The sequence below is a fragment of the Cervus elaphus genome, chromosome 12 (assembly GCF_910594005.1).
Source record: "Cervus elaphus chromosome 12, mCerEla1.1, whole genome shotgun sequence".
Classification (NCBI taxonomy): Eukaryota; Metazoa; Chordata; class Mammalia; order Artiodactyla; family Cervidae; genus Cervus; species Cervus elaphus.
In genome coordinates, this window is record NC_057826.1 from 26,031,473 (window position 1) to 26,047,695 (window position 16,223).

Sequence of the window (16,223 nt, forward strand, 5' to 3'; positions counted from 1 at the left end):
TTCAGTATTTTTCTCAGCAATTTTTCAGGTTTTGGTATAGAGCAAGTATTTACCAATAAACAACAAATAAGATAAAAGAAGAATATCTGAAAAGAAATGGTACACTTTGAATAAATTCTAGTACCTGGTTCATAACATTGTTTCTCTTTTGAAATAGCTCATTAATTTTGGATGCTGTGTCTTCCAACAGTGGCACTGTCCCACTCTCCAAAGTCGGGTAATTTTGTCTCAACTCATCCAATGCTTTGGATTTAATTGCAAGTTGATTTTCTATATCCTGGAAAGGCCAGAGGAAAAAGGTTTTCATATGTGCAATATTATAAAATAATAAGGGTAAGAGATAGGAGTCTGCACTTTTCAAGTAAAAATGCCATTAGAATATATAATAAAATAACGTTACACAAGACATTTTGATCATATGCCACTGTTCAATTTTTACGATGAAATTTTACAATATGAATTTACACAATTACAGGATGATTTTTACAAATATTTCAGTTATTATGTGGCTCTAGACTTTAGAAGAGTCTAGGTAGCAAGCCCTTATCATGGAATAGTAGAAAGAGTTTAGGAGATATAGTCTCCATTCCATATCTGCCCTGTACTGGCTGTTGGACCAAGCATAAAGTCATCAAACCCCCAACCTGCGTTTTCTCATCTGGAAAATGGTGATGACATCCCAGGCATGAATAACTTAGAACTCCAGTGAACCCAGGGTGGCCTGTTGGGGGTACTGTAGGACTGAGTTTCCAGCCAGGAGTTGTATGTGAGGAAATGGCAACCCATTCCAGAATTCTTGACTGGAAAATCTCATGGACAGAGGAGCCTGGCAGGCTACCATCCATGGGGTCACCAAGAGTCCGACACGATACGGTGACTGAACAACAACAAATAACAAAGTGGAAATGGCTAGCAGGTGGTCAGAAACAGGATATGACCATCTGAAAATGAACGACACCATATGATGGTGTTGTCACCCATATTCTATTGAGTATCATTTTGTAACCTTCTAAGTAGAATTGGGGTCTGAGCTGACTTTCCACCCAACAGTGAGGAGCGTCATGTCTTCATGTAGGCGGTGCAGAAGCCGAGGAACCTGGGGACGGCTCCCAGGAAGAGTGACACAATCAGGGCAGTGGGGAGGAAGGGTGAGGGACCTTAAAGACTGAGTGACCTGGAGAATGACGACTGAATGAAAAAAGGGCACAGCCAACATGCTCCAGTCCAAATGGGATTTAGACCGGGTCTCCAAGGGAAAAAGCACCCCTTTTAGAACACATTACACAGTAGGTAAAAGAAAACCATTTTCCTCTGAAGAAACAGAATGAAATAATGAAAATCATGGAGACCAGAATAATTTTGTAAACAGTAGATAAATTAATAAAAACACAAACATTGGAAAACATCTAAAACAAAATTCCCTTGCAACTTTTTTTTTTTTTAATTTTGGCCACACCATGTGGCTTGTGAGATCTCAGTTTTCCTACCAGGGAGTCAACCTGGGCCATAGCAGAGAAAGCAGCAAATGCCAACCACTGGACTGCGAGGGAACTCCCAACATTTTTTTCTTAAGAATAACATTCAAATCTCTTAAGAACCACAATAACCATGAAAATACCTTTTTCTGCTCATCAAAAAAAAAAAAAAAAAACCACATGGATACTTCTCTATTTCATATAAGGAAGTAAGGACCTGCGGGTTGGAGGAGAACCCTGAGAAACTGCAGCAGCTTGAGTTGCTCCCTGGGGGAGGAGGGGTAGCTAACAGCCCAAGCTGTGCACCTTCTCACCTGACAATCCAGGAGCGTCTTCTGTACCGAGATCACACTTTCAGGTTTTTGTAAAGTTTTCAGTCTCTCCTCTTGGGCCTCCATCCAGTTGTTCAGAATCTGTATTTTGTTTTCATTCTCAGTGATACTTTCCAAAAGTTGTTCTAAATGTTGTATCTACCAGTTATGAATAAGAAAATAAAATTTTCTTATTTTCAACTACATGCTTTAAAATGTGAATGTCATGATATTTTTAAAAGTATACTTCTGTTTCCTCTCATATTTCTAACATTTTGCATAAGATTTCCCAATAACTTTTGGAAGAGAGATTCATAAACCAGGAAATAAGAATTACAATCTCCTTTTTAAAAAAAAATCTGACATTTGAAATGAAAACTAACCTGCTAAGAATACTGGCTGTTCTGGAGGGCCACAGTATCTTTGGGAAACAGACTCATGTTGCTAACACTCAATATTTTTTCACTGTATCATCTATTGATATATGTAAAGCTTAAGAAAATGTTCTTTTCCCCAGACTCTCTTTATTACACTCACTTAAAAACTGTCAGTAGAAAGAATAACACAAATAATGCATCAACTTAATAAAGTAATATTTTTTCAGTCTGTGATTCTCATTTCTAATGCTCACAATGTTTATTAGGTTACAATCACAGTATCTATAAAGTTTAATACTCCTTTTCATGTGCCACAGGTACTTGCTGTGGCATGACTTGCATTCACTTGAAAGGCTGCCCAATATCTCATCAAATGGACACCATATGATTAACTATTAATATTTCTCTCAAGTTGGAAATTCAAGCAGTCTACATTTTTCACCAGAATAAGTAAGATTGAGTTGAACACTTTGTGCACATATCTGTTCCTTTTCTAAGGACTATCTACTTTAGATAAATGTATAAGAAGTGGACTGCTGTTTTAAGAAGTAAGATGATTATTATGGTTCTTGAAATTTTCTGAAGGCTTTCCAAAAGGGTATTGAAGCCATTATCTGCAATGCATGAATGTGAAAGCTTTGGGCTTTTATCTTTAACTTGTTCTAGTTTAGTAAGCATATAATGTTGTTAATGTTTATTTCAACTGTCAAAGCTGTAACCTTTCCATGTTTATTTGCTAAGTATAATTTTCTCTTCTGTAAATTATCTGTTCATGTTCTTTGTTCATTCATGTACTTAATTGTATAAACCTATTTGTATGCATTTTGTACACAACATAGAAATCAACCAATTTCACTGTTATATATGAATATTAAATATTTTCCCAACAGTAGGTTTCCTTAGTCTTTTCAGTCATGAAATAAAAATCTAACAAGAAGTCATATACATTTTTCTTCCTTTTTATAGTCCTTCTAAAGCTGAAATAGCTTTGCTGCTTTTGAACATCTAGTTTCAAAGACAATGTCAAAACCTTTGACCATTTAGTAGCCTCATGCAATACTTGACATCTTCTTAAATAACATGTCTCCTCTTCACTTGCCTAATTCAATTTCCCACCAAGATATCACAAAGAAATATTAAAAACTATTTCCCACTCTTAAATGCACCAATGGAGAATGCTGGAGCTCTGGATTTAAAAGGGGCTAGAATTTAGACGATTAGTAGGTTTGACTGTAAGTTAACCACACAAATGTCCATTTATTTATTTTAGTTTATTTATTTACTTTTGGCCACTCTGTGCAGCATGCAAGATTTTAATTCCCTGACAAGGGATTGGATCTGCACTCCTTCCAGTGGAAGCACAGACTCGTAACCATCCGGACCACTAGGGAAGACTCAAAAATGTCTTTTTAAATTTTTCAGAAAGTGGAATTTTGCGAAGGCCACATCATACATCAAACTGTGACCATGAGCTCACCTTGCCATTCAGGGCTCCATGCACCCGCTGCCACTGGCGGTTCATCTCTCCCAGGTGCTCTGCAAACTCCGTCCTCTCATAGCGCTTACTCTCTACGTCACAGGTGCTTAACTGAAGTAATGACTGGTTTACAAAGTCAACTATCCATTGTTTATAGTCCATTTCCATTCTAAACTCCTAAAACAAAGAAAGCAAAATTAAACCACCAACGCCTGAACTGAAGTAGGTTAGAGGAACTGGACCTCCCCTTTGTTGTGCTGTAGGGGGCCCCAGGTTGCCACTGTTTCATCAAGGGGCACCTGTCTACCCCTCCCCAACCCCATCAGGTGTCTGCTTTGAGTGGAGAGCCTTATTGAGAATTACACATTTCTGGAACAGAGAGACTCATGGCTTTCAAACAGGCTGAAAAATCAAAGATGGCACCATGAATGGTAGTAGAATCATAGGAACCAAAATCAAGACCCAAGATCTGACAAGGGGTTCCTGTAGGAGGCTTCCTGAGAGCTACACTGGAATTCAGAGTCATTCTGTGGGCTCATGGAAATGACCAGATGAGAAGCCTGAAGTTAAAACTCTCAGAAAACCCAGGACACCTTTGAGGAACTCTGCCAGTTTAGGCAGCTTCTCTGTTCCCCTGGGGACTGTCTAGGGAGCCTCCGAGTTTGGATGACTTTAAGTTCTAGAGCAATCCTAAACCCTCCTAGGGCCAAGCCTGTTTCTTTCAAGCCTAATATTTGTTGGGTGTATCCTGGCAAGTTCGAGCACTTCCTTTGGAGACATCTAGGGGGAAAACCAAGTTATGTGCTAGGTTGCTAGGGCCTGTGAGAAAAATACACATAGTCCCTCTACAGACTCTACTACTCACTGAAGTTAGGATGGGATAAGAGTTAAAAAGAAAATCCTTACTAATATCTTGGTTTGTGGCTAAGCCATTCATTTTCTGCCTGTCCTAAATCATTTCAGTTGTGTCTGACTCTTTGAAACCCTTTGGACTGTAGCCTGCCAGGCTCCTCTGTCATTGAGATGCTTCAGGCAAGAACATTGGAGTGGGTTGCCATTTCCTCCTCCAGGGGATCTTCCTGACCCAGGGATTTAACCCACATCTCCTATGTCTCCTGCATTGGCAGGCAGGTTCTTTACTGGACCAGAGGCTAGATCTATTAGCCTATGAGGTCTTGGAAAGCAAGACCAGAGCCTCATTCATCTCTGTGTTCCTAGTGGCAAACACCTTGCTGGCACACAATAAGTATTTGCATGTGGCTTGTTAAATGTTAGTTAAATCTACTTGAAATTGAATATCATGGAGAAGTCCACATTCCTATCTATTTGTAGAAGGATATCAAGTTTTCCTTACGCATTCTCTTATCCAAGGAACATTTACTTAATACCTATTGGATGCCAGGTATTGTGCTAGGTGTGCTGTTTTGGGGAAATAAAGGAGAAGCCCCTGCTCTCAAGAAGCGAAGTCAAGGTGAGGAGATGGGCAAGTAAGGAAACATTGGATTGGCCAAAAAGTTCATTCCAGTTTTTCCATAAGATGTGATAGAAAAACTGGAACAAACTTTTTGGCCAACTCAATAATTATAATACTGGGTGATAGTAACTATTGATAGCACCGTGCAGACACCTAATCCTGGAAAGTAAACTGATCTGGCTGGGAGAGTCAGATTTCCAAACGAGGAGACACTTGAACTGACTCTGGAAGGATGACTAAGAAGATTCCTACGGCTAAAAGTGGGACACTAGAATTCCTAGGCCAAAGGTACAGCACATACAAAAACATGAGTGGGAGGGCCCCAGGAGCAGTGGAGGGACCGCAGAGGACTTGGTTCAGGCGGAGTTCAGGGTTTACATGGAAAAATGAAGAGATGAGGCTGGAGAGGAAAAGAGAGGCCAGAGCCAGTTGAAATCTCGGATTCTGTACTGTGGTGATGGGAGCTACTGAAAGAATCGGGGCAGGATAAGAGCAAGTATACTAACTTCTCTCTTCAGAATCATCCACCATCCCACTCCCCACCAATAGAATCAGCTTTTCTAAATTATATTCTACATGTCTCTTTGTTCAGTATTTCTTTTCTGACAGATTTGCCTTCTTTATTTCATGAAATGGCTTCTGGCTCTTTTTGGATAATTACCTTGTACTTCTGAAGAAGATTTTTAACTTGAGATGCAGAACTCAGTGAATGCTCAGAGTCTTCATCTTCAGTTTGATGTTCCACATTGTTCATCCAGTCAATCATTTCCATGATTGCTTTACGAGATGGCAATTTCTCCATCTGAAGCTGCAAAAACAAAATGATTTCCATTTAATTACCTGCAGTTAACAAAATGAATCAGGGCGTCACTGACGATGATATCTAGTTTGATAAAAGGTCACGCCACATAATTATGCAGGTTACTCACGAAAACAAACCCAGCATTCAAGCTCAGAATAAGTGACCCCAAAACAATGACAATGACCTTCACATAAACTAACACAGTGGTGCGGATAAACTGGGAAATAAAGTAATTAAGCCTGATTTCTCTCTTAAGAAAGATCCCACTGGAGGAGAGTCCAGTAATTAAGACCTATATTCAGTGGTGCCAGAGAAAAAAAAGGTGGTGTCAATGAAAATTATTGAGTCAGAGAAATGATTTTAAAAGAGTTGTGCCTTAACAAACGGATGCTAATTCAAATGCTGGGTCTTTGAATACTTACCTGGTGAAGTTTTTCTTGGATGTCTGGAAGCTGAGTTATGAGCACTGTCCATTTTTGTTCAAATTGTGCCAAAGAAGCTCTCAGTGTTGCCGTATCAGCTTCCTTCAGGTGAAGGAGTTGGTTCCCAGTACTTAGAACCGCAGTCTTCAAGGAGGACTTTTCATCAACTTCCTTTGAAAACTCCTAAAAGCAAACAGTTTTAAAATTTAGAAACATTTAAGGACTTCCCTGATGGTACAGAATCTGCCTGCCAATGCAGGGGACATGGGTTTGATCCCTGGTCTGGAAAGATTCCACATGCTCCAACTACGGAGCGCATGCACCTAGAGCTTATGCTCTGCAACTAGAGAAGCCACCATAATGGGAAGCCCACACACCACAACTAGAGAGTAGACCCTGCTTGCCACAACTAGAGAAAGCCCACGCGCAGTGACGAAGACCCAGCACAGCCAAAATTAAATGAAAATAATAAAAAAGAGAAACTTTTAATATATAAATATGGCATGGAGTAATTAAGAATCAGAATAGCTGATTAGAGTTCAAAGCTAAATAACTGAATTCAAATAGTAAATATTTATATGTATATGAGTGTATGTATATATGCACTCACACATGTATGCACACACACATTTTTCCTAAATGTCAGGCACTGTTCCAGGCATTAGATATATGGCGGGGAACAAAAGAGATGAAATTCCTACCCCTTGAGGGGCTTGTAATCTAATGGATTATTGTTTTTAAAAATAGCCAAATCAATTCAATTTTAAAAAGAAACTATGGAACACAGCACAAAGTTCATACTAAGTGAATTAAATGCAACCAATTTTCTAAAATATTTGAAAATATTCCTGTGTACTTATAAGCTTTTTCCAAGTATATTTAAGAAATCTTTTCATTTTAACATCAAAATGAGTGATAGCTACAAAATATGAAAAGTGGAGAAAAGACTAAGAGAAAAGACAAACAGGTCTTGGAAGTATAATTTATATTACAAAAGTTACTACTCTTTCTTTAAAAAAAAGAAGACCTTAAAACACAGAACAATAACATTTAAGTGGAAATATCAATTCTGTAAGGACAATTTAAAACCATGTATTTATTAACTAACATTTATGAATTGATTATCTTGTGAGGTTTTGGGGCAGAGCTGGTGGGAAAGATATTTTCTGCACTTACGAAACATGTTCCATGTCAGAGGAAGTTTTAAATTTATATATATTTTATAGGGCCAATAAAAAAATACCTTATCAGTATTATAAACATAAAATCAACAATATAAACAAATAGTTCTAAGTCTGAAGGATATAGCTGCTATTAGCCCAAGTCTTACTCCTTATCCACACATAAAGGTTATGGAGACGAAACACCTCAACTCTCATAATTTTCCCCTGCTATTTACAGCCGACCAATAATTATTCAAGCATATTCTATTACAACTTACAAAAAAATTGTTTATGTTGCTTCTGATTGTGTCCAGGTCCTGAGACACATTGAGGGACTGCTCTTTCCAATAGTTCAGAGTTTGCTGAGAAGATTCCAACCACTTGGTTAACTGATCTGAATCTCTGTTATAACTAACAGGAGCAAAGCGAGAGAGAAAGGAAATAAGAAACAATATGCAACACCCGCATATTTTCTTCTGTTTCACTGTATGATTTCTTGTGTTGACCAACCCTGGTATTCAGAAAAAAATTATTATTTTTTTTAAAGGATTATATACCCTGTTTCATTCCAGACCCCAAATCTGATGCTTCTGTCATTTTTTATGATTCCATAATAACTAATCAAGAACAAAGAGGCATTTTAAAGTCTAAAATATTCTTTAAAAAACTTTTGATAGCTATACCAAAATAAACCCACAGGTAAGGAAAGAGATTATTTTTATTCATCAAATGTTCTCTATAGCTTTGTGTACAATAAAAATATAACCAACATTTATTTATTATAAGCTGTATTACTATAAGCTGTTATTATTTATTATAAGCTATATAACAGCAAATTGCTGTTCACTGCATGCCAATATATCTAATAGAATGAAAATATCCAAGCAAAATGCTTTCCCTCTGGTAAACTTCTAAACTTCTTTAGGTTAAGACAGCCCCCTAAGAGGCAGGGAAGAGAATCAGGCTAAACATTCTGTGTTTTCTACCTTCCTCTAGGGGTTCAAGAGTGAAATAAGTCAGAGAAAGCCAAAGAGCATATGATAATCATTTACATGAAGATTCTAAAATACGATAAAAATGAACTTATTCACAAAATAGAACCAGACTCAGAGACATAGGAAACAACTTGTGATTACCAAAGGGGAAAGAGGGGGAAGGATAAATTAGGAGTTTGAGATCAACATAAACACAATACTATTAATATATATATAATAGATAAACAATAAGATCCTACTGTATAGCACAGGAAACTATATTCATTATCCTATAGTAAACCATAATGGAAAAGAATATGAAAAAGAACACATACATATATTACTGAATCACTTTGCTATCCACCAGAAATTAACACAACATTGTAAATCAAGTATACTTCATAAAAAAAATTTTATAAAATATTTGAGCTGTTAAAGCAAAAAAAAAAAAATTCTTTGAAGAACTCCAAAGACTTTTTCCAAACTATTCCATTAGCTAAAATTATTTTTAAGATTTAAAAAAATTTTGGAAGAGTGTAGGAAAGAGCAACATCATGACACAAAGGTAACATGTATGTAATTTTATAACATAACTCCTAGTTTCCATAGAAAACTGATTACACATTATCCTGAGTCCTATGAACCAACATCAGAGACTCTAGATCCCATTTAGCCTGGAAGAGGAACCCAACTGCTTTAGATGATCAAAAATTGTACCACAGGGGGATGACATGTGAAATGTGACTGACTGCAGAACCCTTCTGAGGTCTTATTCCACAGCAAAACCTACCACCAATCAATCCTTAAGAAAACATACCTGAGCAGATGCTTGAGAAGTGTTTGTAGTCTGTGTAGTTCATGATCAATTTTTTTGTTTAGGGACAACCACTGCTCTTCCAGTTTTGCAATCTGGCCCTCTAGTTCAGGACAGTTCACGGATGCAACCAGCTGTTTACCTTCATTCAGAGTCTGGTAAAGCCGGGCATGCTTCTCATCCATATTCCTTTTTATTTGCTAATAAAAATAAAGTCATAGATTGAATTACTTAAAATTAAATCAGCCAGTCTACTCAAATATCTCATGAAAACCTACAGTTGAGGCTACTGAAGAAATAATAACGCACAGTCAATATGGAAAACAGTTTGGAGGTTACTCAGAAAACTCAAGATAGAATGATCCAGCAATTCCACTTCTGAGCATATCATTCCTGGACAAAATTATACTTCTGGGCAAATCCCTGGGCAAAACTATACTTCTGGGCATATCCCTGGACAGAACTATAATGGGGGGAAGATATGTTTCTCTCATGTTCATAGTAGCATTGTTCACAACAGCCAAAACATGGAAACACCCTAAATGTCCATCGACAGACAAAAGGATAAAGAAGATGTGGTGCATATATACAATGGGATATTACTCAGCCATGAAAAAGAATGAAATAATGCCAATTGCAGCAACACGGCTGCAACTAGAGATAATCATACTAAGTGAAGTAAGAAAAAGAAAGACAAATACCATGTATCACTTACATGCGGAATCTAAAATATAGCACAAATGAACCTATATACAAAACAGAAACAGACTCACAGACGTAGAGAATAGACCTGTGGTTGACAAGGGGGACAGGGTGGACAGAGAAAGATGGGTTGGGAGTTTGGGACTGGCAGATGCAAACTATCATATTTAGAATGGATAGACAAAGTCCTAATGTATAGCACAGGGACTATACACATTCAATATCCTGTGATACACCATAATGGAAAAAATATATATATTAAAAAAGAATGTATATATGTATGTAACACTTTGCTATACAGCAGAGATTGGCACAACATTGTAAATCAACTATACTTCAATTAAAAAAAAGAAACAATAATACTTTCCTAATCCTCAAGCCTCTCGCAATCTGTCTGAGCATAATTAACGGATTATTATCTTTCATGATGAGAATGTCTAGTGCATTTCTCCTGCATGGACTTATACATACAATAGAAAATGAAAATTCACAGATTTAGAACTGATCATTTAATTCTTTCACCTAGAAACTAAAACGGTGACAGTCTTCAGGGCACAGTGAACTTGCACATAGTGTTTGTGTGACCTAAGGATTACTCTGTAAATCAAGAAATTTTACATAGAAATCAGGATTTCCTGTGACTCTGGGAAAACAGGAAGATCTATTATAGCAAGCTCCTTTAGAAGAGGCTGTTCTCCTGGGTTCTCCTCCACTGCTGTCCCCACCAGCCCTCAAATATTCATCCACTCAGCTGCCCTTGTTTCTGTTCTCTTGTCTGGGCCCCTGGAAGCATTTTACCTAGCCAGGTAGGTAGGGGTTATTCTTTAGACCCAAATAGTAGGGGGAAAAGTTCACTTTGAGATTCTTCTGAATATAAGGACTCAGGAGGAGAAAAAAAGAGGACTTCAGAAGAATAAATTAAAACAGTACACTGCTAATTCAATTCCATGAAAAGAAAAATAAAATTCTTCAAAACTGCAAATACAATGATCCCCTGAGGAGAACTCTCTAAAGGCAAATATCTCCTGCAATTGGGTTCAGCTTAATGACATATCCTGACAGTTACTTAAATTTAATCTTAAAAAATAAATTATGGTCAAACAGAACATTTGCTATTTTCCAACTAAGTTACGCCTTTAAAAAATTATTAAAAATTCTACCTCCAATCCCTTTCTAACACTCTAGTTGCAAATCCCTCTTCCTGCTTGAGTCTGCAGGCTAGAATAAACTGTTCAATGTTAGTTTAAAAAAATAAATGGTTCTAATTTTCTAAGCCTTCAGTGCAAGACACTTCATCTTTAGAGCAGCTCTGAGAAGTTTTAATTTCCTCATTTTGTCCCTGAGAGTCAGGTTGCACTAGTCACTTGGCCCATGAGGTGACAGCCAGCATTGAACACGGCCTGTTCAACTCCAGAGGTCACACAGCTGACTGACCCTATATTCCCAGCCCACAGATGTCCCCCAGTCAAGATATATACAAACTTCCCCATGACACAGGAGACAGATAACAACCTTAGGACCGCTGTCAGCGAGATGGGCTTCACTAGATATTCTGTCTTCTTTTAGTCTAGCAGATGTATTTAAAAGTCTTAACAATTCTATCATTTTAAAAAATATTTCAAGCTTAACAGAAACACAGGTTATAGTTTAAGGCAAGGGTCCCTAACCTCCTGGATGTAAAGGCTGAGGATCTGAGGTGGAGCTGAGGTAATAATAATAGAAATAAAGTGCACAGTAAATATAATGCACTTGAATCATCTTGAAACCATCTCCTCACCCAGTCCATGGAAAAACTGTTTTCCATGAAACTGGTCTCTGGTGCCAAAAATGTTGGGGACCACTGGTTTAAGGTATACAGCTACTCTTGGAGAAATAATCAGGCTTCTATCAGGTTGGTTAATGTGAACTGTTTCTTGATCCCACGAGGTTTAAGAGCTTTATTTTCCACTGCATTCTCTCAGCTGTTCAGATGGTACCTTCTGCACCCCTAGGCTAACAAAGAATTAAACAGCAGCTTCTTATCCCAGAAGACTCAGATTTATGTTGGAGTTTGGCTCAATATGTGAAGACGGCGAAGAGATCAATTGAAACTTTCAAGACACCTTAGAGAGCATAACTACAGCATTCCAGCCTCTGGAAAATGCTCCTTGTTAGGAGCTTAAGTGCCTCCAAGGAATGCTGGCACACTGCCAAGTAATTCACGTTTTCATTTTTCATCCAGTCTGGTCAGGCAACAAACCTGCTTTTGAAGTTTTAAAGTGGATATTTGATAGCACACACACACACACACAACTAACCACACAACCAGATTCTGACCACATACATTCTAAAGTAAAAACTAAGCATTTCAAGTTTCTATTGAAAATATTTAGAACCTGTTCTTATCTTGTAGGTCACATTCTCAGTGGCACTCGAAAATCATGCTAAGGTTGTATCTTTTCTATGGCATTGAAATCTGAGACACAGAGACTTCGATCATAACAATACCAAACGTTACACAAGAAAAAATTGTGTCTGAAAGACACAAGTCTGAAGTCTCTTTATAATGCTGGCGGCAGGTAACAGATTGTTGTTTTCCTCATAGGCTCTGTCCAATCAGGGCTTCACTTGTCATAGGACTAAAAATATGTTCAGAGGCCCATAGTTGGCAAAGTTCTTCTCATACTTTAGCTCATGTCCAGACCTGCTGACATCCACCTCCAGAGACAGGTAGAACAAGCTTGATTACCTCCATTCTACAGACAAAGACATTGAACCTTAGGGACAGAAAGCTGACAGAGTACTCCATGACAGTCAGGACTCAACCAAGGTCCCGACCCCACGTCAGGCACACGGTTACGCAGAGAAGCCCACAAGCAAATCTGCAGTTCTCCGAAATACGTCTCACTGTGAGTTATTTGAGCAACATTTCATTTCAATTCGAATCATTCACCTTCAAAATCAAGTACTTTAGTCAAAACACAATAAAAACACAAAGTGCTTCAGACCATGACTTTGATGGTTTAAGTGGAAGCAAAATACCTGGTAATATGAAATCCTTTCCACTAATCTTTCCTCCGTCTCTTCTACCAAACTCACAGAGGGCAATGTAGACATAAGAATTTCCAGGTCCTTTTCAAGAGATGCATAGTTTTCATCAAATTCTTCCCATTTCTAGAGAATCAAGAACACATGATCACCAGGGGGCCTAGTTCCAGAAAGGGATGAAATTAATCTCCCAAACAAAAATGAACTCTGAGACCATACACAATTAAAGCACAGATTCCAGGGGTTTCTGAGATATAACCCACCCTAATAAGAGCTCATTGGAAGGACTGATGCTGAAGCTGAAACTCCAGTACTTTGGCCACCTCATGCGAAGAGCTGACTCATTGGAAAAGACCCTGATGCTGGGACGGATTGGGGGCAGGAGGAGAAGGAGACGACAGAGGATGAGATGGTTGGATGGCATCACCGACTCGATGGACATGGGTTTGAGTAAACTCTGGGAGTTTGTGATGGACAGGGAGGCCTGGCGTGCTGCGATTCATGGGGTCGCAAAGAGTCGGACACGACTGAACTGAATTGAACTGAATAAGAGCTCAGCGTCTGGTGGGAACCAATTCCACTTTCACTGCTGTGTGGAAAAGGTTTTAAAAAATCCAGGTGGTACTAGGGCTTTATGTTTGTCTCATCAAATTGAGTAGGGAATAATAGGATTAAGTTAAAATGATACTCTCAGCATACGCCTCTGTGGAGATCTCAGAGGACTTTTATTATTTGGAAAGGAAGGTGCTAACTTTTAAAGTTTTTCAACAGAAGCTCATGTTAGGCTGTTCCCAACACTCCCTGCTCCAACTCCCAGCCCACTGAACATGACCCAACCCATTACCCTCACATGCCGCTCAAAGGAGTGATTTGAGAGGCTGTGAGCTCACACTTCAGCAGGGGAGCACTACTGCCTTCGCCAGAGTCTGCCTGGTCCTAGCACTCTGTTTCCAGAGAAGCCCACCTCTGGGGCCTTAACCCTCAACAGAGCTGATTTATGGACACAAAATACACCTGCCGGAAAACGAACCACCTCATTAATTCTCATACCGAGTGAAACAGTGGGTCACCTGAAAGTCAGAGATACTCACTGGACTCATGGAGTCTTTTTTCTTTTCTTTAAACTTAACTTATAATTTATTTGGCTGTGCTGCATGGCATGTAGGATCTTAGTTTCCTGACTAAGGATCAAGCCTGTGCCCCCTACCTTGGAAGCCCAGAGTCTTAACCACTGGACCACGAGGCAAGTCACTCATGGAGTCTTTCTTTTTTTAAACACCATGAACTATTACTATAAGTACCAACTTGACATACTACTAGAAAATTAATTTTATTAGCATAAAATAATACCGTATCTTATTATCACATTAAAAAGTTGAGTATTTCTATATTTTATGTACTAATATCCACCATGTTTAAGAAGTGAAAATTTCTTAAAAAAACTGAGGAAGAGCTTTCTTAAAACTATTTCTTAAAACTATTTCTATTTCTTAAAACTGAGAAAGAGCTTTATGTAAGCTGAACTTTTTTCTTTGAATCAGGACAGGACTGGCATAGATCTATACTTCAGCAACAGAACATCTGGGCTTGTCCTCTTTGGGATGCACAGTTTCAGAACCACTGATGTTTCATGAAATGATCTCATTCAAGACCTCAAAGTGCTTCCCATTTTGCTTATTTGTACACAGTCCTTGAAGGCAGAAAGATGCTGTGCAGTCCTTAACTGATATATAGGAAATCTCAGCTAATATTTCACTGGGGGAGCAGCAGTAGGAGCTGGAACAGGATTTCACGCTCCTCATTGCTGGTTCTCACTTAACTACTGCTTAATAATAACCAGATACTTGTTTTCGAACCTAGAGGTGGTGGTTGAAAATCCAGAATTCCTGGCTTAAGTGCAAAATTTATGAAAACCACATACCTGTAGTAAACTCTGTAGCTTTATTCCATATTGGTGTGACTTTTCTTCTAGCAATTTAACTTCTTTGACTTGTTCTGCCCCAAATGTTTCTTTCTTTTGCATTAAAGAAGGAAGCATTTTGTTGGAATATGTTTGGATCAAGAGCATATCAGCAACAAGCTTCTGGAAAAAAAGCTGTGAAATGAGATGTTGACATTTATTTATTTTTACACTGTGAAAAGCCTTAAAATTCAAGTTTTTTCAACATGTTATACTGTCATATTTACTTTCTAATCCAAAATTCCGGGACAGCCACGTAGAGTCAAATTCATGAGAAAACAAACCAAAAATTGCCTATGTATCCATGGTCATCAAGTACTAATGGAATTTTAACAAATTACAATGAAAAATTATTCTTGATAATATTTTCCCTAAAACTATCAATATTAAAGGGCAAATATTATTAATTAGACAATTAAAATTTCCAGTGAGATTTTCCTATATCAGAAATTCCAAGTTTTAAGAAACTTTTTTTAAATTTTTATTTTTTACCAAAAAGTAGATGCTGATTTGGCTGATTGGTTTCAAGACAATAAATTGGATGGATAGACGTGTGAGCCCAAGAAATTCACATCACATATTCAATAGCCAGGGGTTTCTAAACTTTGGTTCTAACTTCTACTCAATACAATGGTTAAATAAAGGAAATTTCTTGATGGGGGTCTATTGGGATTCTGGTTGGTCAAAGCTCCTAGAATAGCACTTTAAAACCTTTAAAGAGAAAGGCTTTCCTTCACATGGTTCACTATTTATAGTCAGCTGCCCCCTCTAGTTATTTTGGGGGCCTCTTATTAGGTGAATCCCTTTTCTTATTCCCTGAAAGGGATACATAAAAGGGTCTACCATAAGGTTTGAGACATTGTATATATTAGCTAATATATTTCCTCCTCTTCCCCTCCATTCCTTATACAATATTTACCTATGAATTTTTCTTAAAGTCTACTTATCAAAAACCTGGACTTCAGCTTGTTAAAAGCAGGAACTGTATCTTACACCTTTATTATCAACACTTAAATGACTACATATCTCTTGTTGGTTATCATGAGGTTTTGTTTAATGAAATGAGTGGAAAGCAAAAGGATTTGCTGTGGCATTACACTACATAGACATTTGTAATTTATTTATTTCTTTTGATTTCAGTTCTCAGTAAGGCCTTTCCTAACCTCCTGAATTCAACTTCCTCTATTAAATGCTCTTAAAGTATGTAACCTAATTTCAATTTTAAATTAGTTTGAATCGCTCCTT

The 16,223-nt window shown here is 37.8% G+C and overlaps 1 protein-coding gene across 6 annotated transcripts in view; it reads right to left on the reverse strand.

Moving 5' to 3' along the window:
- Nucleotides 1–16,223, reverse strand: part of SYNE2 (spectrin repeat containing nuclear envelope protein 2) — a 315,690-nt gene that overhangs the window by 66,367 nt on the left and 233,100 nt on the right. For all 6 annotated transcript variants that reach the window (XM_043921131.1, XM_043921132.1, XM_043921130.1 and 3 more), the window contains 9 exons: nucleotides 14,940–15,113; nucleotides 13,013–13,144; nucleotides 9,293–9,489; nucleotides 7,780–7,912; nucleotides 6,339–6,521; nucleotides 5,776–5,922; nucleotides 3,641–3,817; nucleotides 1,790–1,945; nucleotides 125–277 (listed from right to left, as the gene is read on the reverse strand). In XM_043921131.1, coding sequence (XP_043777066.1) covers nucleotides 125–277; nucleotides 1,790–1,945; nucleotides 3,641–3,817; nucleotides 5,776–5,922; nucleotides 6,339–6,521; nucleotides 7,780–7,912; nucleotides 9,293–9,489; nucleotides 13,013–13,144; nucleotides 14,940–15,113 — 1,452 coding nt within the window. The remainder of the gene's footprint in view (nucleotides 1–124; nucleotides 278–1,789; nucleotides 1,946–3,640; nucleotides 3,818–5,775; nucleotides 5,923–6,338; nucleotides 6,522–7,779; nucleotides 7,913–9,292; nucleotides 9,490–13,012; nucleotides 13,145–14,939; nucleotides 15,114–16,223) is intronic.